This window comes from Tachypleus tridentatus, chromosome 9 (genome assembly GCF_004210375.1).
Source record: "Tachypleus tridentatus isolate NWPU-2018 chromosome 9, ASM421037v1, whole genome shotgun sequence".
Lineage (NCBI taxonomy): Eukaryota > Metazoa > Arthropoda > Merostomata > Xiphosura > Limulidae > Tachypleus > Tachypleus tridentatus.
This window is the reverse complement of record NC_134833.1, coordinates 32,294,878-32,320,935: the sequence shown is the minus strand read 5'-3', so window position 1 is coordinate 32,320,935 and position 26,058 is coordinate 32,294,878. Positions and strand designations below refer to the sequence as shown.

At 30.2% G+C, this 26,058-nt stretch overlaps 1 protein-coding gene across 4 annotated transcripts; it reads right to left on the bottom strand.

Annotated features, from left to right (window-relative positions):
• Window positions 1-645: 645 nt before the first annotated feature.
• LOC143225000 (uncharacterized) lies at window positions 646-26,058 on the bottom strand. 4 transcript variants are annotated; one of them, XM_076453607.1, is made up of 7 exons: window positions 25,932-26,058; window positions 22,119-22,191; window positions 19,377-19,477; window positions 18,450-18,494; window positions 17,861-17,912; window positions 16,965-17,093; window positions 646-14,858 (listed from the first exon to the last, which is right to left on the bottom strand). In XM_076453607.1, the coding sequence occupies exons 1-7, from the start codon at window positions 26,029-26,031 to the stop codon at window positions 14,093-14,095; spliced, it is 1,266 nt and encodes a 421-aa protein (XP_076309722.1). In that variant the 5' UTR covers window positions 26,032-26,058; the 3' UTR covers window positions 646-14,092. The 4 variants fall into 4 exon arrangements, with proteins under 4 accessions (XP_076309722.1, XP_076309720.1, XP_076309723.1 ...); XM_076453605.1 differs by lacking the exon at window positions 17,861-17,912 and having other exon boundaries at window positions 18,398-18,494; XM_076453608.1 differs by lacking the exons at window positions 17,861-17,912; window positions 22,119-22,191 and having other exon boundaries at window positions 18,398-18,494; window positions 25,932-26,030.

Genomic DNA, 26,058 nt, shown 5'->3' with positions numbered 1-26,058 from the left:
AACTTCAGAGCTTTACTTGCAGACAGAGCCAATCCATGCACTAGAGTGTACTTACTACAAGATAGTAATTCATGTGGCCACTGTGCGTTTTCTACAGAATGTTACAATTCATTACCTTTACATGTGGCCACTGTGGATTTTCTGAAGAATGTTTCAATTCATTACCTTTACATGTGGCCAGTGTGGGTATTCTGAAGAATGTTACAATTCATTACCTTACATGTGGCCAGTGTGGATATTCTGAAGAATGTTACAATTCATTACCTTTACATGTGGCCAGTGTGGATATTCTGAAGAATGTTACAATTCATTACCTTTACATGTGGCCAGTGTGGATATTCTGAAGAATGTTACAATTCATTACCTTTACATGTGGCCAGTGTGGATATTCTGAAGAATGTTACAATTCATTACCTTTACATGTGGCCAGTGTGGATATTCTGAAGAATGTTACAATTCATTACCTTTACATGTGGCCAGTGTGGGTATTCTGAAGAATGTTACAATTCATTACCTTTACATGTGGCCAGTGTGGATATTCTGAAGAATGTTACAATTCATTACCTTTACATGTGGCCAGTGTGGATTCTCTGCAGATTATCATTATTTCACTTTTTTTATACAGAAAACTACAAATTACGACAATTTTTCACAACAAAATCAGTAAATCTTTTATTGATTCAACACAGCTCTATCAGCACAAATATTGTTTACACAAACACACAGTACTATGTAAAACTGTCTCAAAATGACAACAAAATTGTTTAAAGAAAAACCAATTGTACCTCCAGACTGTAAATAGTAAAACAATACAAAATCAAGAGAACTGAACTTTACTCTTTTATAAGTTTATTGTTAACAACTGCATTTATTTATGTCAGAGAAGTACTCTCTGTACTAGATGTTTGTACATGTTGACAATAAAAAAAACATGATGAAAGATGTAACTAAAATTAACATTCCATACATTTCTGTAGATTATCTTAAACCATATTTTTTTTCTAATACTTTAATGGTCATCAGATGATGTTTTAAAAATGCAGTACTTATACAAAAAAACAGAAATGTCTTCATAAAACTCCTAAGCTCAAATAACATATTGAAACAAACTTAATAATGTATTCACATTAATAAAAATGAGAATCTTGTTACTTTCTAACTTGTTTTTAAGAAAACATTTTAAAAAAAAGTTTACCAAGACAAGTTTAGCGAGCACCTAAAATGTTTAACATGACACAAGATATTCTTTTTTTTCCTTATATGTCAGATGACATAATAAAATTATGGATTTAAACTTTGAGCAATTATATAATCAGCTGCACTCCGAAATATAGAATCACCTAATAACATATTATCAGTGTTCTATAAATAACAAGTACCATTTAGTGACAACACCTGTTAGTGGTACATAAAGTAAAATGACTATCTTATATTAATCAGCTCCTGAGCACTGTAATAATTGGTTTGATATAGCATTTACAGAAGTTTCTTCAATTAAGTATTGTTCACTGCAAACCACAGAGTTTATCTTTGTTTACCAACTTAACTTTAATGGTTTAAAGTGTAACCAATTTCAACAACTAAAAAGCCATCTGTTATCTTCACTAAACATAAACATGATATATTTTATGAAAACAATGTACGAGTCAAATTGGAATAAAGACTAGAAAATATGGGATGGCATCAAATTTGAAGTTACAATAAAAAAAATGTCATTCGCAATAATCAATTTTTGTCTTTTAGCTTAAACTGTAGCTAATTTTGTATTTAATTATCAACAGAATTGACTGTCAATTTAAAGTTGCCTTTCAGTTGAAATACAAGTCCTAAGTGATTCACAATATTTGAAATAACTTCCATAAAATCTCAAAATCCATTTAACAAAAAACTAAGAAATACGTTTTATATCACAGCAGTCATGCAGAGGAGGAATAAATCAATCACTAGATGGATGGTATCATGTTTACGACACTTCTACTTAACTTGAGGAAGACATTTAAAAATGGCACTAACAGCTACAATCAGGTAACATTTGGGAAAGATAACACAAGTTAAATTGTTCAAGAACATTCTAAAATACATTTGTTTGTACTCAAATGCTTAGGCACAAGAAAATATTAAATCTTAGGCCAAATTTTAAACATTTAGTCATTCAGCATGCACATCATTTTCACCGAAAGAACAAAGCATCTTGAAAGAACCTGGATTAACTAATAACTGTTTCTTTCTAGCTCAAAACATATCAAATATAAACTTATTTTATGCTAATAAAATAATCAGAAGTATTAAATTAAAATATATCTTGATTATTCTGAAAAATATATAAACTAAGAATAACACGAAAACCTCTGAAATTAATTTTTACATCCTTATGACAAAATAAACTATAAATATACTTATATTAAAAAAATTACTTTCCCTTAAGTAGGTTGAATTTAATGATTAGTTTTGGGTTTATTATGACACCACTAACATAGAAGAGTATTTTTAAGACATTCAGGAAACTACACACTGCATACTTGTACAGAAAGTAACTTCTTTATATTTCTAGCAGACAGTACACTATAGAACATTTCTAACCTTTAATATACCTAAATCTTAATGTTACAAATATGTTTCATCTTATATGTTTGAAGGGGGAATATACTCCAGCCAAAAACAGAAACATATTGAGAAAAATATTTTGGAGAAACTTGTATTAACTTACTCAACCTCTGAAATTTAAATATTTAAACTTACTTCTTTTAAAAAGATAATTTTTATATTGTGTTCAAAATTAACTAACAATGTATAATACATATACAATTCAGCATTGTATATTTATTTCTTTTTTCAATATAATACACATGTATTATTTGAATTTTTTCCTAAATTACCGGTATTTGAAATAAAAAAAAATCTTGAGATAAGATGATCAATAACAAATGTAGCCAAGCATATACACACGCCATATATTATTAACAGAAAACAAACACCACAGTAACTCTTAAATTCCTAGGTTAGACTGAAATGTAACTAAAAATAAAAAAATCACACTAATTACTTATAAAATAAGACTATCCTAAACACAACTTGTTAGGAGTTGTAACTAAAACGTTTCAACTAATTTCTAATTTCTGAATAAAAATATGATCTCTTCTTAAAGACCTTGAACCTAACAGCAATTCATCCTGAATTAATACAAACTCGTCTACCCAAATGTTTCAGTGAAATTTTTAGTTTGGTTAATATTATAATCCCGAGTTACAAAATTAAAACCATTCACAAAAGTGTCTGGTATACTTGAGTGTTGTTTTAGCATCTGTGTAAGTTTCAATATGACAAAAAATATGTTCCATTTGGGAAGTTAGTAGTGAGAATGTTTAATGTTTTCTCTATTTGCAGTTGTTAAAATGCGACTTTACTAAGAAGTTTTATAGTAATTCACCTACCCCTCTATGTTGTAATTAATGACTTCTGATGAATATATATCCTAAGCCATTAATCTAAGGATGAAATTCAACTACACAAATATTTTCCTTTGTTTCATAAAAGTTAACTGTACAAATACCAAACTTACTATTAGTTTATTCCAAGATGGACAGGAACCATAGTTTTTAGATAATGTGATAGTTTCAAAAAAGAGAATGAGGTCAGTAATGGACATTTCAAAAAGTGGGTAAAGATATAACCCTATAGAAGTACACAGACAACTTCTGAACCATATAAATATTTTAATTATTTACTTACACAAACTTCTGCTGATCAGATACTCTGTAATATTACGCTTGTTCATTAAATAAATATTTTACTGAAAATTTATGGCATAGCCTGTACTTTAGCTGCTCGGTTTCTATTTCAGTTAGATGATTAGAAGTACAGAAAATGCTAGTATAATTTATAAATGAGAACCAAACCTCAACCGTAGGTATTATTATTATTATTATCATCAGTCTTAAAATTCTTTATGCAGATGATTATAAAAGAACAAAACATTCAATGATGTTTAACTGATGAAAGTTTGTAGAATAAATGGCAACTGCCTGCTGTAGAAATAAAAGTGTAGAGGATGATGTTTCGAAAGTCTTACGCCTTTTGTCTTCAAGTTCAAGAAGACGAAAGGCAGAAGACTTTCAAAACATCGTCCTCTACACTTGTCTCCACAACAGGCAGTTGCAGTCCATTCTACAAAGTTTCATCAGGAATACTCTGCCAAAATAATCTATCAAAAGATGTTTAATTGCTGTAGAAAAATGCAAATGTATATCACAAAGTAAATACATATGAACAGTATAAATGTTTTGTATATTACTGTACACTCTGCACCTATTAATAATCAAGCATTTATTTGTAAAACAGATCATACTATACATGCAGATTAGTTACTGTTTGGTTGTTTGAGAGTAGAGCAAGAGTTGTAGATTCAGAACCACATACAATATATATTTGTATATACATAAATGCCAAAACAAAAACAAGTAGTTAGTTTTCTTTTAAACTATTTTTCAATGAAGATATCAAGTTCCATCAGTGTAATCAAATTTCACTCTCTGATACTCTACACAAACCACGCCCTTTATGTCTAGGGTCAAGTGCAACATGTTGACAAAAACATTGATGTAACTTGCAAAAGTATTTATATACAAAAGCCTAAAAATCATTTCTGTGTAGTTTTGAACCTTGGGCATTATTAACACTTTTAATTTTTTAAACATGTTTTATAATTTTACACAACTTCACAATATTTTTTTCAATTATTAATTTAAAAGAAACTATTTCTAATCTACTTAAGACTAAAACTAAACACAGGAATTATTTATTATTCCACCTGAAAATAATTAGCTTATTCTTCCATCCAAAGTTTTGACAGAGTGTCTAGCAAAGTATGGAAGATATAAGACAAATGTTATAGCTAAAAGAAAACAAGTATTGGTACAAACATTAAAAACGAAGAAATTGCTATTGCTGGTAGCAGTTGAAAAAGAAACCCACCAGCTAATGTAAAAAAAAAAAATTTTTATCAGAAAGTGCAAAGTATAAACCACAAATGTCTATTCAAGAATGGCATGTGCTAATCACTCATTACAATCTGTGTCACTAAGATTTTCATTAGACATATCAGATTTAGCATTTTAATCACATATTCAAAATGCTTCAGAAAAAAAAATTGAATACCAAAAACAATTCTTCAGTATATCAAATACTTATGCATACCCTTTTTCTCACTTTTTGTTTTAAAAATAGAACACTAAACTTGATACTTAATAGCTTAATATTTTTATTATTATTTAAAAAAAAATGTCCTTCCTTTTACCAGTAAACTGAATAATTCATGTTACTTCAGTGGTTAAACTTCTATTTAAAAAATAGTATAAAAGTTTACTAGTCCAGATACTCACAGTTTATAAAATTTACAAATAATATGATGCTCAGACACACCCTTCAGTTGTTTAAATGATCATTTCATGTTTGTTCTAAAAATTAAATTTCAAATAACTGGCTACAGTACACACTTCTCTTTTTCTGGCTAAACAAAATTTAAATGATAAAATTTTATAAAAATTAATAGGATTGGAAGCACATTAGTTGGCATATTCAAGGTAATTAAGTCCACAGATTAGATCAAATACATTTATGATAAACACTCTAACATCTTGGAACTTTTCTTTGAAATTGATAATACACATATAAATTTCATTAAGTTTTACAGTGCAGAATTCCAATGTACTTTTTAAAAAGTTTTTAAAAATAATTTTAGGTTAAACAAGTAACTATTTTAAATATACAAAGATTTATTCACACATTACTTTTGGTTAAACACTGTGTTACATTACCAATATTTAATTATGAATGGCTACAGCTGATAAAAATGTCACAAACTGAAAGTAAATAAGTTAATAATTTCTATATTTGAATTTTTTAAGGTATTAACATTATAACAAAATTTACTTATTTGTTTCAACTCTTAATGAATACTGTTATTAGATAACTTACTAGTCTTGACTTCTTTATTAATAAAACAAAATTAGAGAGGAACAAGTAAGTTAATTCTAAAGCATATGAGTTCTATCATTTTCTTGTAGTGTATTAAAAGTAATATTAATGTGTGAAAAGTTACATCATCACCATAATGAAATATTTATTATCAAAGGTATTTTTCACATGCACATTTATACATGTACATCAGCACTTGAGAATCTCACACTTGCACATTAGCACACAAGTGATAACAAGTAGTTTTACAGACTTATTCTATGTTTTTTACTTTTAAAATATGTTGCAATACCACATCATCTGTGTATGAAGAGCAGTTAGGTCCAACTTCATGGTATAATAATGATGCAAACTAAAGGAATTTGTAGCATATACCAAGATTTAAATTTTATAAATAATTATAAAAGTCACCAGAATCAAATGTGTGGTGTATCAGTAATGTGTCAACTCCACACAATAAGTTGTTTTTTTTTAATATCAGTATCATAAGTCAAAGATGTATTATTCATACAGACAGATGTATTTTAGAGAGATATTTCAATACTAACAAAATGATATTCTCAAATATACTACTAGAGCAAAATGTATTTAAGCACTCAAATGATCAACATTGTATAATTCACAATTAAAATCTTTGTTTATCAAACGATCAACAGTTATAAAAAACACCACATTTTGATATCAATTTGCATCGAAACATGTAGTCTTTTATTATCACTGGTCAGTTGTTAGACAAATAGTTTAATTGTGTATTATACAATATTGGTTGTTTGAGTACTTAAATACATTTCAAATATTTATACAAGTTCCTTAAATTTTAACCCTTTAACACTAGTGTAAAATAAAAACAAAAACCCACAAATTATTACAATTAAGAAATAAAAACAAAATAATGTTTCAGAACCAAGAGTCAAAAAAATCTACTCACTTACAAAATACAGAATGTGGAAAAAAGAAAATATTTAGTTAGAGAACGGAAAATTTATCATAATATTCAGTCATAACCTTAATATTAGCTAATATTCAACTCCTGTATCTAGATGTGGTATTTTATTGACCAATTATATTCTACATTTAGGTTAAGTTTTTGAACAGCAGTCAACCGTTAATTACAACTACATTTTCTCAACAGAAAATAACTAGTATTACCAATCGATATATTCTAGTTTTACACCAATCACTTGTAAAATCAGAATATTAACACAATCATCAATTTAACAAAATGCTCGAGTATTGTAAAAAAGTGTTGTGACAAACTGTGCATTTCTAATACACACTTAATATTTGCAATATAATGAATTTAGTCTGCAGCTGATAAACATATTGTATATGAATCTGTGCCTCAATACCAAAAACTCACAGTGGCAATAGTTATTTCACACAAGTTACATTCTTTCTGTTTACTTGCACTTAATTTCTCTTAGATCGAAAGACTTCAGATGGATTGGAAATATATGGTTGAACCAAATTTATAACTAAATAAGATATCATGTATACAGTAACTAAGTACCAGTATTAATGTGTGTGCTAACAAAAGGTCAAAATTTCCTACAAGTAGGGAAAAAAAAATCACACATACACATGCATGCATAAATATGTATGTGTACCAATATCACAATCATTTTATCTTTTATATTTTTTAACCCCCCTATACTTCCAGAAATAATTATGTTCTAATTAATTGTACTTTTAAGATTTTGGAAAACAGTTTGAAAATCTAGGAACTGTAGTACTCCTTTGGTTTTCCTAAAAGGCCTTATATCATAAGTAAAACTTTTAACTCAAACTATTAACGTATCTTATGATTAACTCCTGAAACACGTGCAGGTTAACCAAAAACCATTAATGTAGCTCATAATCAATCTTAACTCTTAAAAAACACGTATCTGTTAATTTCCAATCAATAATTTTACGTATAACCTCAACTACTAAAACATGTATATGTTAACTAAAGATCATTAAAATTACTTACAATCTGAACTTCTTAAATATGCATTTGTTGACTAAAAACCATTAACATAATTTGTAATTTGAATTCCTATAACACACATCTGTTAACTTATAATTTCAGCTGTCTACTGACATGTTAATATAATCACCTCTATCATGTCACAACCAGAATAAAAATGAAGATATTTTTTGTCCATTGACAACGTTTTTGTTGAATTTTAACAATTGACACACTGAATTATTTAGATGTCAATTAACATAGTAATTTTACCACACATAACAAATATAGTACTGTAGTACAGCATTAACTCTTCTAAAAAAACAGCAGATGCATTGTAGAAAATTTGCACAATGATAGCTCATTACCAGAATCATATATCATTAGCACTCAGTAGATTTCCATACTTTTCAGCTAATGTTTTGCTATTCAGTAGAATTTTTTTTTATCACACTTTCTTCAAGTTAAATTAACCAACAACTGCAAAATATTTTTCATCATTAAATTGTCTGTTAACCTATTCACAGCAGTTGAGACAAACATTTCCCAGTGCATTTGGAAATATACAACCCAGCTGCTGTGAAAAGGCCAAGCTTTACTAAATGTTGGAGATACATTTTATACGATGTACAGCAGTGTAATAAAACAAATATTAAAATTATTGAATAAATATCCAGTAAACTGTGGTAATTATGACTTAATAAAGCTTTGATATAGCTAATTATACCGTACAAGGTTAAACCTATCGATTTGCAAGGTGTACTAAATTTCTTGAGGTCATCTACAAAAAATGCTACGTAATACGTTAACACATACATATTGTAACAGTGACATTGTACAAATTCTAATTTTAAGTTCTATCATTAAACTGTGACTACAGTTATAAAGCAATATAAAAATATTCTATCTTTAACCTCCAGTGAAGTGAAATTAAGAAAAAATTAAAATGTCAATAAATGGTACACTAAACTTACAAAGATAAGCATATTTGAAAACTATTCTTTATTTATAAAAATTTCAGTTTAAGTCATAAGAGATATTCAATGTCTTGTGCACATAACCCTCATTTTTCAATGTTGGTAAAATAGATAAAGTTAAACATTGTGTAACGTCAAAGCTACCAGAAAATGAAATCTTTTAGGATAAAAAGCATAATCAATTATCACAAAAGAAATTTAATAAAGTTTGAATGCTTTGCTTGTAAATGACTAAATATGGATTTTCAACTTTCTGGCTGACTGTTAAGTACCTAGTCAGTCTAAACATCTTGTTAACTACATTAAAAAAGTAGTTGAAATGCTACTATTAAACTCCTCTAATGGAAAATATATAATGAGCCAATTGATAGACAACTGTTCAAAAATGTTACAGTCATATAGTGCTGTTATGCTAAGAACAACTATTATTAACTTGCAAGTATTGAAATCTACAGAAGTTTTTAGATATCTATGTCCCAAAAAATTAGTCCCTTTTAAAATAGTTATGACTATTACCTTAATTCTTGACTAGCTTATGATTACATTTGTAGAATTTCATCTTAGTAAAATGATACTTAATATTTTGAACAGCAAACACCTTAATAGTAACTTTCAACGTGAGCATTCTTACATGTAATCTCATTACGACCAATTTAAAAATTAATCTCTGTACAATTGACAATTCAATGTAACTAATCCAATCAAATTAAGATACAGACATATTAATTTAATATAAATATTATGCAAATGTTTGATTTATAAGAGAGAACTGGAACAAGTTCATTACAGCAAGTTAAAATTAAAATATTTTTGAAATTTGTCCTTTTATGTAGCCTACTGTTTTACAGCATATAATCAAATTAACAGTGGCTGAAAGTACTCAAACTCAAATAATGTTATCAAGGTTTCACTTCAAATTAAATTCAGTTTACATTTATCACTCTAATGTAACTGAAATTTTGCAATAACTTTTCTTAAACCTCCTAATAATTTTGCTTGTAATTCTATATGTTTAGTTTATTAATAGTCCACTTAACAGCTGTGTAATCTCAGTTGCTTCTACCAAACAAAACACACGTATACATATCTTTGACAATTCAACAAAAGAAAAGACACATAACTACTACCACTAAAACAAAATGTATTAATATATTATCCCTTAAGTATGTAACACTGGATCCATACAGACCCAAGCCAAACAATAATGGCTCCCAATCTATTAAATTTGCAATTAGATTTTTTTTGCTTTCATGATTTTACTTGGAAAGTAATAAAATATGAAATATTTTTTTTAATGTTTCTTCCCTGTTTCCATTGACTTGAACTAACTTAGAGGACTTGTGTATGTAAAAATTAAGTATTTAAAGGTCAACTATGAACTAATCAAAAAATTTCTCAAATGGTGACTGCTACAGATAAACAGTTTTATCTGATTTTGGGCATGAGGAATTTCGTGTTCGGAAAAGAAATTATTACAGAGGAATTTTCAAGCAAATTGTGTTATATGTACTTGCACCATGTGCAGCATTTTTAAACTACTTAATTAATAATAGTAGTTAACTTTTTCACATAAATGTTTTGGGTAATTTTCAAGTTCCAAAACTGATACGAACTTACAAACAAATATCCTAATATTCATAAAACAAAAATCAGTAACTAACATTTGTATAATAATTCATATATAATAATTACATCTGCAAAAGTGGTCGATATTATCACAAATGAAGAATTTACTACCAAATATTACTAGTAATTATATCTGCTTCACAAATATTACTGTACTGAAAAATTATAGCTCCAATTAATGATCCCTTTTATTTTCATTGCTCTTGTAAAAGCATCATTGGCTCATATCCCATCCCATTCTATTCTCTCAATACTGCTATATCTGAAACTCAAACCCACGTGATCACACCTGCACACAACATTTCTTGATTATATTAAAAGTAAAACAAAAAATATATAGTTAACAATAAAAAAACAACAATAATATGTAACAATGAATATTGCCATTTTGCTGCCAAATGTACAAAATTGATCTAATACACACCCACCCATTTTTACCTCAAAGACTAACATCATATCAAGACTGCTCATATACTGACTACAATACAATTAACATAATGTTTAGAAACATTTGAAACTTCAATAACAACTGTAAAATTATTTCAACAAAATGAAAATATTTTTAAAGGTTTTAATCTTTCTGGTTTGTTCAAGCAGCTCAATATAAAATTATCACTCAAAACAAATCAGAGTGCAAATAAAAAATTCACTCATCCTGTTTGAACAAACATCTAAGTTCTTGATTCTAAACTTATTGTAATACAGCAAACCTGGCCCTCTTCTGTATGACAAGTTAAACAAAATTTTCTCTTTTTCTATGACCGTCAAGAGTATCCAAAATGCAGATACTCTCCCAAAGCATCAAATGTTACCAATCAACGTTTTTGAAATAACTTGTCCACAAGTACTACTCATTAAAAAACAACAACAAAAAAACACACATACACTTTAGGGACCATTCACAATTATAATTATTAAAACTTACTGATAGGTGAATAAAGATGAATGAGTCTGCTGGATGAGATATGTAAAATAAATTTTTAGAGAGCTAATAAATTTTTCTTTTTGCTAACACTGCTTTTTCTCAATAAATGAGGCTAAAATGATACTTATTTCACTCTTTCAGTCCCCACTAGGTCTTATATTTCAACATTTTTAAAAAACGCAGATGGGTGAGTTTTGGAATTATGGAACAATGATAACTTTTAATGATGACAATGGTGAATGGTCCCTCAACTACTTTTGATTATTACAAAAAAAGAAATATTAAGCAATGTATGACCTATTCACAGGAACAAGTTATATTCTTTTACTATTAATGAAATATTTACTAGAACAGCTATTTCTATAGATTTTCATGCACCCATAGAAGATATTAACAAGTGACCAGATTAATGAAAAAATGAACATGTCTGAGTTCTGTTTTGCAAAGAAATTAAAATTCTGTATTTTCATAGAGCATATACTGCAAGTCATTACAAAACTGAGTCATTCACATGAAATGTCCGTGAGACTCCTATCTGATAAATGACTTTACTTTTATATTCTTTATGTTTTTTCCATTGAAAGACAATATATTGTATTGTCATCTAATAAAATATACCTACTTTTATTTATACATACACACAGAATTATAAAAATGCACACACACACACACACGCTTTCAGAAATTTCTCTCAGTGCAAAGTATTATATTAAGTGTGAGATGAACATTTTATGAATATCATATTTGTTTCAGTTTGATTAACAAAACTTGGTAATTGTGCATGTACTCCCATAATCCATGTGTTTCTTAGGCCTGACTGCACCAGTAAGTAATATTTCCTTCTACCAGAAACTGTAGCATAAGTTACTGCAGTATTTCTTAAACATAAAAAAATATCATATCCTAGTTTTCTCAACAGTTTCACCATTATTAATACAGAAAAACTTGCAATGTTCACTGAAAATAATAAGTATTTTGAAAACTTTCCAAGAGCTGCATGTGAATTTTGAACATTTTTGTAAACTTTTTTCTGGTTTATATGCTGTTGTTATTCAAAAATACTACAATAAACATACCTTTTATTTTAAAAGTAAACTAATAAACTTACATTTACTAAGGTAATATTATTTTTGATATAGCTTAGCAGTATCTAACAATTACCTCATACATAAATCTATCTCCAAATATGGAATTTCTAATTGAAAACTGATTTATAATGTATGACAATAAACTACGTTCAATAAATGTATGAAAATGTTTAGAATAATAGTAACAACATATTAAGGTCTGACACTATTAAAGAGTATTTATTCTCATTATTTAAAATCACTCTGCAATCTGTAAGTACATATATATTTTAACTAAATAAAATCTCTAAAAATGCACAAATATCATTTTAATTACTAAAAACATTAACTGAAGGACAGTGAAATCTGTGATGCAATTTTAATGGAACTTGTATGTAAAAATTAATTACTGAAAGACTTGGAAATTTATTTACACTTTTTCAAGTTGATTCAACCTGTTGGTAATGGCTACTATAGAACATTACCAATGTTAAATTCTATAATAAGAAAAATACTAAGAAAATAAAGAAACACAGATCAGTGGAACATGTTATTTATTGTGATCCACTAGAGCTGATATTTTGTAGCTAAGCTTGTTTAATCTTATGCTATTTTTTATTTTACAACCAGAAACAGAAATTTTCTAGTACCTACTGATAAATGTTAAGTTTAAAAAAAAGCAAAAACACTTCTTTCACAACATGGACTGGTGACTTAGTTTTGTGCTGTTAGCAGAACAGTGAATGTAAAGTGAAAAATGATGTACACTTAATACTGATGTGTAACTTATGAAAAACACTAGATATTTATCTATAAAATGGTGCAACCATTTACATCATAGGAACAATTTTATGCAGTGTTAAAGAAATTGTGGTTTCAAAATGTTTCCTACTGAAACTTAAATTACTAACAAGTAATTAAAAAATTCCAGTGGACTAGAGTTCTGAACTATTCTTGTTAAGATATATCTGTTTAAATGTGATCCACTTTTTCAAATATACAACACTGACATAAAAAATAAAACTCCAGCAGTGTCAAAACTACTTCAAACACACACACACACATCTGGACAATAACTGGTATTTTACACCTAGCAGGGTAATAACAAGTTAACTAGTGAGGTATTACATTCTTACGATACAAGTTCTTTTCGTGTGCCTAGTTAAATTACTGGCAGTGTATTAAGTGCCTGTCAACAAAAAATAAGTAAATAACAAAATACTTTCTAGAAATTTCAGTATCTTCAAGCTCTACTTTCACACACAAACACACACACACACACACAACTTCTAGTAATTTTCCTAAGAGCAAAATCTTGTTTAAAACAAGAAATGGCTTGTTATGATAGCCATGGAAGATCTCTACTGGTTAAACCCAATGTGCACTATTACACATTACTCTCTAGACAAAACCATATAGAAGATGCATCTTTATATTAGTCTGCCACAGCCTTCCAATGACCACAAACTGTGACACAATAACTACTACAATGCACATGGTCCATTGAAGTTTCTATGTAACTATGTGTCAACTTTGAAGAACAATATACTTACATATACCAGGCTCACCTCTTCTGTTAGCCTGTTACAGGGTTAAGGCTTTGAATAGCAAACTGACTATTTTTAGTAGGAGTTAGTGGACTGAGCAAATGCTGTTGCAGGGTTGGGGAAATTGGAGGAAGTTTGGGAGTGGATAATGTCATAGAGGGGGTCTGAGGAGTTGGAGGTAGGTTGGTAGAGAAGTTGAGGGTCTGCTGTTTAGATGTGTCTGGGATATGAAGTTGGGATTCTTCTAATGATTGGGATAAAGGTGTCACATTTTGCCCAGTCTCAGTCTGGGAAGTTTCAGCCCAAGTTATTGTGGGTTTCACTATAATGGAACCAGTTGTATTGTTTTCACTGCTTGATGAGAAGCAAGTAGTATTGTCTGATTTTCTAAGAACTGCCAAACCACTAGGGTCTGTCTTCGCTTCACTGCCTACTTCCCCCCGTTTCAAACACTGTTGAAGTATTGTAGATTTTTGAGATCCTGTAGCTGAAGTTATCTCATGATCAGCAGAAGACTGGACAACCTGCTTAAACTTTGGACTCTGATTCATCACGCTGCTGTTGCTCTGTTGCCCATGACTCGGTGTAAGTATTGTAGCACTCTGAACTGACTGACCCTGGGTCAACAAGGCCATGGTAGCAGGGCTGTTGACAATTGATGCTAGGGTCCTGTCCTTTGAAGAGGACAGAGACTGTGTAGTGGATGAACCAGTGTGATGCATTAAGTAATGGTTTTTCAGGCCTTGGGGTGTCATATACGTTTTACCACATTGACATTTATAAGTTTTCTTTGGTCTGTGACAAAAGTAAGAAATAAAAAAAAAACACAACATAAATACATTACATCAACTTTGTGAGTAAATATACATTTTCTGAAGTATATTCTGATGAGAATACCACTATTTCTATTAATACATATTTTTTATAAAACTTCTAGTCACATTTTTTTTAGTAGACTAATCATTTTTTTCTTTTGCCCAAGGAACCTTGAAGCTAAAATAAATAAATTTCCAAGTTATCTCATTTATTTCCAAAATTAAACAATATAAGTTATTCATTAAATCAAAATAAATGTGAATTACTAAACATCAGTTATTGGCAAGATTACTAAAATACAACCTTTGCAGTTTCTCACATTTCTTACAGAAGAAATATGCCATTACTCTTTCATAGAAACAAACTGATATTATTAATATAAAATACACAACATGATTTACATTATAAACAATATATTATTAAATAAAATTAGTATTCAGTGAGAACATGTTTAGTTTTAGATTTATCAAAAATTTCTTGACAATGTGAACAGCTTTGATTTTTATTTACACTATTTGGCCTAAGTCATTTTTCCTAACAACAATTATTCTAGCTGGCAAAGTAAAATTTCAAAGGTTAAAGCTGGTGGTCTAAAGCTTGTCGAAAAGCAGTATGAACTGCATCCACACTTCACACTAGCCATAAATACATACAAGCTGATGGTCTAAAACTTGAAGGAAAGGAAGCAAGGTTTGGTTAAAAAGAAGTCTACCTTCCATAGGAGACTTATAATAAAGGTTTGTTAAAGATTGTAGGAGCTAATAATAACAAACACTATCACTTTACAATGTATGTCAAGGACAAAATACAAAACTAAATACAGAAACTTTCCCAAGTTTAAATAATACTCTATTTTAAGTGTTCTGTACTAATGAAAGACAATATATAATTTGATATTTACAAAGTGTTTGTCTTGTTATCAACCTTGAACTTTTCTAAAGAGTGAGAAATAAGCTGAAACCAATCTAATGAATATGAGTTAACAGCAGAAAAGAACCATTGTGAAGAACATAAAGATAAAGGTTTAAAGAGTTGATCTACAGTTTTCTAAGAATTAAAGCACAATATGAAATCTAAAAATCAAAAATTAAAATGTTGTTCTTTATTAAATATCACAATTATTAAAAATTACTTATAAACTGCAGGGCCAAGATTAATTTTAATCATTCAAAAACACTTTGATTATTTCCAAACATAAAAAGTTAAGAAAAACACATCAATGTTCAAAACTGTACATAGATAAACATACAAGATATGTTTAGGATAGTTTTCTTTTCTCTTTTTTAATCAATTGTTTTGTGTGAAACAATGTGTAAGACAGTGTAGCACAGATTAAGTTTATTATTTGGAAACTTACCAGTTCCTCTAACTAATTAAATAAAAATTTATTCTTCATGTAGATTACTGAAGAAATAATGTCAATGTTTAATAGTATACAATACATTTAAAATGAAACAGTCCTCAGTCTCAAAATACAATAAAAACTGATTTACTTTGATAGATTGTTTAGGCAGAGTATTCATGATGAAACTTTGTAGAATGGACGGCAACTGTCTGTTGTGGAGATACAAATGTAGAGGACGATGTTTCAAACGTCTTCTGCCTTTTGTTTTCAAGTCTTGATTTTTGTAATTTTATTTAGGCCTTAACTTTTGCAAAATACTGCACTCCTGATGATGACACAGTAAGATGTCAAAACATATAATGTTTGTGTCTGTTCCTGGTCTCACAGTATTTTTATATTTATACAGCAAAATTATTAAGTAAAACAATTTTTTTTATTGTATTTTGAGAATAAGGACAGTTTTTAATTTATTATGTACTACTAAATGTTACCTATTTCTTTAATACATCAGTATAAACACTTCCACAAGTATCATGCTAATATATATGTAGTTATTAAATGTCTTATGCCCTAAGTGTATTTGATTACTTAGTGAATTATTATTTCTAGAAAATAAGCAGCATTTTTTTAATAAATTTATATATAAAATACATGAAATATACTGCTAATAGATTTATCTTAATAGACTATAGCTATGAACATACTTTAACAAAGTAATTATTTTATCACTATCCACTTACTTTCCTTCCTTTTTATGTCCATTCTTTGCATGGTATTTGATGCCATTGAGATTCTTGTAACGCTTCTTACATCCAGCAACAGGACAAGCAAAAGGTCTTCTCTCCCCAGTGTTGGTTGAGCCAATCATTCTGCAAAGAACAACTCTCGCATATAATAAAAACAAACAGGTTTTGCTAATATCACATTTTTTATTATTTTTACATTAATTATAGGTAAGTAAGATCTATGTGTTGTTGTACACTATTTTGGAAATGCTAACTCAAATTGTAATGTCAGAAAAGAATGTATCTTTAGCTTCCTTCAAAACTAACACAAAAGAGATAATGCTTGCTGAATTTTTCTAAATATATCAGAGTACACTTCTAGTCCTTAAGTATTGCTGAATATGATATTTATTGTGAAGAGATGGTCAGAACTAAATCAGGCAAATCAGTATTGATTTTGAAAGATATACTCTCCCTAAAGGACAGTTTCTTGTCTCTTCCTCTCCTAAACTACTAGAGAGTATTTCAGGGGAACAGATGAAATCCTGATATTATAAAGGAAGCATTAATATTAACCAATATTCTGCATCAAAAAATTGCTACTACTTATACGTATGAAGGGTCATGAATCTTTCTGACAAAATATAGGCATTTTTAGTGTTTATTTCAATGAATGGGAAAAGTATAATTTCTAGTTAAAATTACAAAATGCCTAGAGTTTGCTGCCTCTACAGTAACATGGTCTATTACTACCTGAGAATGAATTCGGACATAAACTCGTCCTGCTTTGCCCATGAATCATTACCTTTACAGTAACATGGTCTATTACTACCTGAGAATGAATTCGGACATAAACTCGTCCTGCTTTGCCCATGAATCATTACCTTTACAGTAACATGGTCTATTACTACCTGAGAATGAATTCAGACATAAACTCGTCCTGCTTTGCCCATGAATCATTACCTTTACAGTAACATGGTCTATTACTACCTGAGAATGAATTCGGACATAAACTCGTCCTGCTTTGCCCATGAATCATTACCTTTACAGTAACATGGTCTATTACTACCTGAGAATGAATTCGGACATAAACTCGTCCTGCTTTGCCCATGAATCATTACCTTTACAGTAACATGGTCTATTACTACCTGAGAATGAATTCAGACATAAACTCGTCCTGCTTTGCCCATGAATCATTACCTTTACAGTAACATGGTCTATTACTACCTGAGAATGAATTCGGACATAAACTCGTCCTGCTTTGCCCATGAATCATTACCTTTACAGTAACATGGTCTATTACTACCTGAGAATGAATTCGGACATAAACTCGTCCTGCTTTGCCCATGAATCATTACCTTTACAGTAACATGGTCTATTACTACCTGAGAATGAATTCGGACATAAACTCGTCCTGCTTTGCCCATGAATCATTACTATATTACTACCTGAGAATGAATTCGGACATAAACTCGTCCTGCTTTGCCCATGAATCATTACTATCTTCTGAGCCACTCATCATTTCTTCATCTTCAACTTCACTTCCTGAAGAAAAATGATAATGCTCACTTCAGTTATGAAAGCTTAGTGTTGATAAATATTAAAAACAAAAATTATAATAAAATAATACAATAATGACCAAAGTGCCAGAAAGCGTGAAGTTTGTAATAATACCTAATACAAAGACTCTCGTATCATCCTTGCTAAAAGTAAAACTAGCAAGCAATAACTAAGGCATTACAACATCTTTTTATTGATATGAAATAAACAAAAACCCCACTGCAACTTGTTAATTACCTAAGTACTGAAAACTGTAGTTATCCATTAAAGGATATGTAAATCTTTTGAAAACACCACTGGTGTAATAAGTTAGTAAAACAAAAAGTGAAATGAAGTAGTAAATCTTATTTTATATCTTAAGAAAAATATACCCTCCAAAAAAATAAAGAAAATACTTTATAATTTAAAACAAATGTACAGATTAATAATCCAATGAGTTTTACTTTCAATGGTGCAATGAAAGTAATAATGCCTCATATGATATTTATTACAAGCTGTCTGTTATAGATCTCTGGAAAAAGATCAGAATCTGCCTTTTAAAGAAAATGTGACTTAACTGTTGAGTAGTGTCTGGCAGTTACAGGATATCAGTTACAGCCATTAGTAAGTTTCACACGTGGGACTCAACTTTTGTTATACCCCAGATTTATCACATGATAAGTACTATTGGTGGACAACTACCACATGCTAACTTGCATGCTTAAACACAGCTAAACCACGTGGTATACACGTGGGAGTTTTAAAGCTAGTGGCAAGCAAACATTCACACACTAGTCAAATCAAGAATAGCTGTAAACATGAGAGATAAGTAGTCACATCAAAAAGTAGATCATTTTAATTAGCATGAAAAACCGGGGCTAATTTTACCTGTTGGTGGAGTACTGTTCAAAGATGAACTTGGGGACTGCATTTGCATTTTCTTCTTTGGTTCATTGATTGTCTCTTTCTTTCCAGTTTCTGTAAAAACTCTGTTAAGAAACAACTTTCTAATAAGTATAAATAAAAATGAAACATTTGAAAGAATTAATGGGTACTGAAAATAACAACTAACACTTAACCTGGCACATAGGTACAATTAGGTAACTATTTATGGATTATATTTTGCAAGAAATTGCTGGCACATATACAAGTAATTATCCTTAATTTTGAACCCTCTCTGACATGCAAAACTAAGCACAAACAAACAAACAATTACAGGAAACTAATTATACAAATGTCAGAACACTTTCATTATGGTTTGGTTAAAACAGCTGTTTGTAAATTTAAGTCTCTTTTTACTTAAATGTTGATAGGGGCAGTACATACAAGAAAATTTTCATGCTTTTACTTGTATGCAATACAGATTTAGAAAAATCTTGATTGTAGGTACTACTTTTTTAATTAAAGTTATTTTATTAAGTCAATACAATTACACTGCTATATTTTACACCCTTTATCCTACCTGATTAACACATTCTTACTGGTTTAACCAGTTTCAGTATTCTCAACCCCATCCTATATTTACGTGCAGCCCCAATGATTTGGTGCCCTTTCCTCATACCACATAGTCCAAATGAGTCACATGTGTTAACCAAGCTAATCAGACCAAATCAAATGAATCAGCTTTTTCCTGTAAGGAATACATACATTCCGTATGAATATTATTTTTCCCTCAACACATCCCACATCTATTCAAGATACCCTCCCAAATCTTTAGTCCAGTCTACATATGCCAGATCATGTCTCATTCCATCAAAACTGGTTTGTTTTTTTAAATATGGCACTATTCTTCTTCACTTCTACATCTAGTAAAATCCCAAACATAGTAGTTGACACTTGCTTACACTTAAATGCTTACCAAACACAACTCTGTCACAATCAGAACAGATAATAATACTAAATCTAACATAGATTCCTCATTTGTAGGTTCCATCACCAGTTGGTGTATAAAAGTATCCTGATCAGTTTCCGTAAATACCCCTGAAATTAAAATATCCCATTATACAATTACTCACTAACTTCCACATTCTGACCACATTGGGATAACAAATCCCAATTACAAGACTTTTCTCTTTATATCCACTACTCCAAACCAACTCAACTTCAGTGTTATTTTTCTTTAATATACTCAAACTTAACAATTCACTCCTCACATACAAAGCTACTCATCCCCGTCTTTTTACCATTAATGTAGCCTGGTACTTCAAAAATATTTAAATCTAGCCCAGTGTCAGTGATATCTATAATATAAATATTTTAAGTTTCCACAACTACTTTAAACTCAATTTTATTCTAACACTCATAGAATTACAACAGTAACAATTAATCAATATCCATTTCTTATGTCGATTTTACATGTTTTCCTGTCAGTTTTACAAATATCACAACCCCTCACCTCTGTCTAGCCCTAATTTAATTCAAACACTATAACTGAGTTAATAGCCCTTGTGTCATTTAAGTGTATGCTATCCATTACCAAGAAATTAACTTCACAATTAAAATTATTCCATAAATCCAACCACCCTATTTTCTCATTCCTACATATTGATTTAACCCTAATATCTATCCTAGTGACCTACTTAGTTTCTTATCCCCACAATTTATTCTTGGCAATATCCCTGACAAAATCAAACTATGATCCCTTTCTTTAAATGCCCTTATCAATGTACTATAATGTCAATAAACTTCTCAGATCCATCTTCCTTACATCATTAGCCCCAACGTGTACCACAAAAACTATACTGCTACTAGCACCCTTAAATATCTCTCTGATTCTATCAGTTATATCTTGTACCCCTGCACTTAGATAGCGTAAGTGTATTCTTTTTGCTTCTATTCACTCCATATATACATGTCTAACTACAGACTCACATACAAATTAAGTACATCCCAACTGTAATATAACCTGCATGGAATGAATAAACACAAAATGTTTCAAGAAATAAGATATTATTTAGAATACTACTTTTAAGTGAAGGAATAGATAACAAAACAATCATACATTTAATCACTTTAGGGTGAGATGTACACACATTAATACTGAGTAAAACTAAGTACAAAACTGATTTTTAATAATACACCACTAACTCAAACTCTTAAATGCACTTCAATTAGAAGAAAACTTAAGACTCTGAATTAAAGTATTTATAGGAGTTACTAAGAAAAAATAAGTTGAAAACTGTAACTAATATGAGTATTAAAGTATTCATACATTTACAGGGTGGCCCGTAACTCCCTACCCATCCATATATCTTATGTATCCAGTGTATCTGTGTGCTGTCCCTCATTCTCGCTGCATTATATTATGCGATGCCATGTTCTATGAGACATTTTCCTCAACATAGCAGGGGTTATTGTTCCAAATGCCACAGTTACAGCTGCCTTCAACTCATCATTAGTATTATAACGTTGCTTAGACACAATGTGGATGGGTAGGGACTTACGGGCCACCCTGTAGAATAACAAGAATGATCAATGATGAAAATTACTTCCAAAAATAACAGAACATACATTACAAGATTTTCTATAATATTAAAATCATTTGAAGAGAAATTGTCTTTCATTTAAGATACAAGTTTGTCTTTTCTTAAATATTTATTCATCAAATCATTATGTTTGCATAGTGCTTACCTTAGAATGTAACTAATAGGAAGACATGATGGCTGTTGAAGTTCTTGTTTCTCCACCAAAGATGGATCAAAATCTTCAAATGGAATTATATAATAATTACATGAAGGTTTTAACACTATGCAAATGTAAGTATTTAAAACAGGTTTTTTATTTACTTCTAGCTGAAGCTAATTTTCTATTACAAAATGATGTTTCAACCAAGATAATCTTCAATTGACAACCAGCTATTGGTTGAAAAATGTAAAACTGAAAACATATTTCTTCATACATTCAATATGAAGTGAGAAATGATTTGAGACCCAGTTTTGTTAGCTGTACTTAAGATAGATTACTTCTCATATTTCATTACAACTAACTCATGCATCTTCCAATACCAGTTTCTAATAGGTGAAACACAATAAATTTGGATAAATGATAATAAATAAGAAACTGACACATTTAAATGAAAACTTTATCTTGTTTTACTTTGTGCAATAATTCAAGCACATGTTCTTTGTTAGGCATTAAAGACTGCATAACAATGAAATAAAGCTATGTGGTTTGCACTCCAAAGTATGGGTTTTGTCAAACAACCAACCCAAATTGTCTTGCAGTGAAAAATTAGGGGAAATGGTGATGAAAAGAGGATCCTGAACATTGATCATAAAGTGTCCACTGAAAGGATATTTCATATCAGCACAAACAAGGGGAACCAGTGATATCACTGATGACCACATCCCCAAACATTGTAGAATCTGCAAACAATAGGTGACTGGACCAAAAGGGCATGATGGAAAAACAGCTCCACTGAGTAAAGTCTCAAAGGAAAAGGTTGGGCCTGACTGATACAAGTGTCAAAAAGGACCCCAAAATGGACAAGATATTGAGCAATTACACAGAAGGATTTCTCCAGTGTTGTTAACCAGCCAAACTGAGTTGCCACTGAAATGAGTGGCTGAATTGTATCCAAATGAGCAGCCCAATGAAGACAATTGTCCATGTAATAATAAAATCACATCCCAGAACATAGAGAAAATCAAGAAAAGCTTGTACTTTCTAGCAAAATACATAAGGTCCTAAGGTAAATCTGAAAAGGCAGGCCTCAAATTTATAAACCACCCTAAGATGAACAAACAAATATTTAAGGATAAAAACAGGAAGATATTGGTACATGTAGGTAATCAATTTGGTCATCCACAATCCTGCTAAGAATGTCCATCTCAGGGTGAGAAAAGTCTCCATGGTGAACCAGGATAATGAAACAAAGTGGCTGAAGTGAGATAAATTGATTACTACCTACTAATCCCAAGTTTTCTTATAGAAATCAAAAGGCAGGATGGATACCCTGGAAAAGATGAAGGACAAGTTTGCAGGCCCTGTGCAATTGTAATTCTCAAACCACTTTTGACAGATGCTGGCTGGTCAAGGGATCTCAAGGATGAGGGAAAGAAATGGATAAGGAGAGATGAAAAAGAAATGGGCAACAAACCCTCCAGAATTTGAAGTATCCAATGATTGCTGATGAAGAAACACCAGTTATAAGAAAACTCAAACAGCTGAACTCCCACCAGATCCCAAACCCCCAGAGTAGTCACAGATAATGGTTGCAACAGGGGTGTGCATGTATTGTTGAGGTAAGCAATAAGAAGTACCCCATGCAGAAGGTACAGGTAAGAGTTTGGAAATGGGAGGATGGGAAATTGTAATAGAAACTAAGAGAGCCTCTGATCAAGACAAACAGGCTGTGACACTCAAAAGTGTGGACTGTTGTTGGATAGATGTCATTTGACACTCCATAGTTTCTGGAATCATATCAAAAATATGCCTCAGAAGCAGAGCATTTATAAATCTATAAGATAATGGTAAATAGACATGAACCAATACAGCATCATGACCTATAACAATAGGTCAATAAAAAAACTTGCATGTAACACCAGAGCTGAAGACGATATGCTACTAAAGTGAAGGAGATAATGGCAAAGGTATCTCCAGAAAACCCTACAGGATATCTGTGGAGAACCTCAGATAGGAGGTGTATGAAGAAAGACACCAAAATAGACTGGTAAGGGTAAAAAGCATGTGAAAATATTGAGCATGGATAAGACTGACAGATGATTCAAGAATCACTGGTGTAACCTCCAAAGTGATAATGTTAACTCTGGAATTCATTGCACAGAAAGGTTTGTTAAATTAGAGTGCAGAAAACAGGGCAACTAGAATTAACTAATAAATACTAACAGATGAAGTAGGTTGAAGAAAAACCCATTAAATAAAAAAAACTACTCTATGAAGAAACAAAGTCAAAGAAGAGGTGTTAAATAAAAATGCACATTCAAACTCAAACAATGCCAAACAAAAAGTGATAGATCAGTGTGTCACATGTGTCACATGAACATCTCATGCTCCTATTCATCATGCAGTGATACATGATGATTAGCGTAAGACATGTCAAAATCTTCCAATTACAATAAGGGGGAGTGAAAGGCTTGTGGTATGTGTAAAGAAATAGTTTGCATGCAGAAGGCAACACTAAATGAGAATAAAGCTGTTAATAAATAATTTAAAAAACTATTCTTTAAGCCAGCTCTTATCATTGATATACTTATCAAGCTTTCTTTTAAATTTACTTAAATTTACTGCCTCCACTTGGAGCCATTCTATGAACAGCTATGCCACAATTAAAATGTTGGAAAAACACTTGAAAAGGTAAATGGGATCAGCTTTGGAAGCCTAGATACATACATATTCTCAGACAATATTTTTGATTGGTTAAAATTTATACATTTATGGAATGATATACCTGATGGTGTTGTTTGTGTTGTTAGTTTGAATTATTCTGAAACCAAATGATTTGAAGGATTAGTGCATTTTTTTGTTTGTCTAGTGATTCACTAAGTACATCAGTTGACTACTTAAGGACTTGCATCTCTGATTTCATTTATCAAAACAAAATATTGCTTTAATCATGTGTTATATTTCTTCAAAGATGTTACTTGTTATCTGTATGATGGAAACAGTGTAAAAGTGGTGTATATATACTTTAGGAAATTCATTTGATTTAATATTACACAAAAGATCAATTAATATAATCATATTGGAACATGTTAATGATGTTCACTTACTGAAAAGTTCCATTGGGGCCTACTACAATGATTCAAGGAAAGGAGGGGTTATCTTATGCTCTCTTACTTTCATTTAAGGTGATATTATTGAAGTTTACAAAATCGTCTATAGGATCAATATGATAAATGTTTTCAATTTTTTCTGCTACGTTCTGAAGAAAACAAAATGAGAAGCTAAAGATCTGGAAAATACAGACTAGATTCCAGTTAAGACAATCATTTTTCAACAGTAACCAACTGACTTGTGAACTTATGAAATGCTACATGTATAGACACAATACAGTTTTTGACTTAAACATAATCCCTACAATATATACATCCTAAAATTCTGTTACTTTACTACTAGAAAAAACAACAACATTGCTTCAATGGCTAAAGTGATTTATTCACTACTAATACTATTCCACCTTTCAAGACTCTTATCTTCAGTCACAAAACTGAGGGGTTCCCACATACAGATTGCTATGACAACGCATATGCATCATCTTGCTCTTTTGTCTGATTTACCTAATAAGTCATCATACAAATTAAACTTCATAGGAAATATATTTAAACTTTACTTGCAAATAGTAGTAATAATTTTACACCAATGCTGATAGTAATATTAGTAGTTATAGTAATAATACCTCAACATCCACAATACAGAGAAAAACTGAATCGACTACACATCTCCAAAATGCGTAACATCCAAATTTTATAACATCAAACTCACCAATATGTGTTTCTTCTATGTGCTGAATAAGTTCTTTTAATGTAGGAAATGTTAAACCACAGGCGTTAAACTTACACACGTTCATAAAAAACACCGCCATGACCGAGTTGTGATAACAGCTGATAAC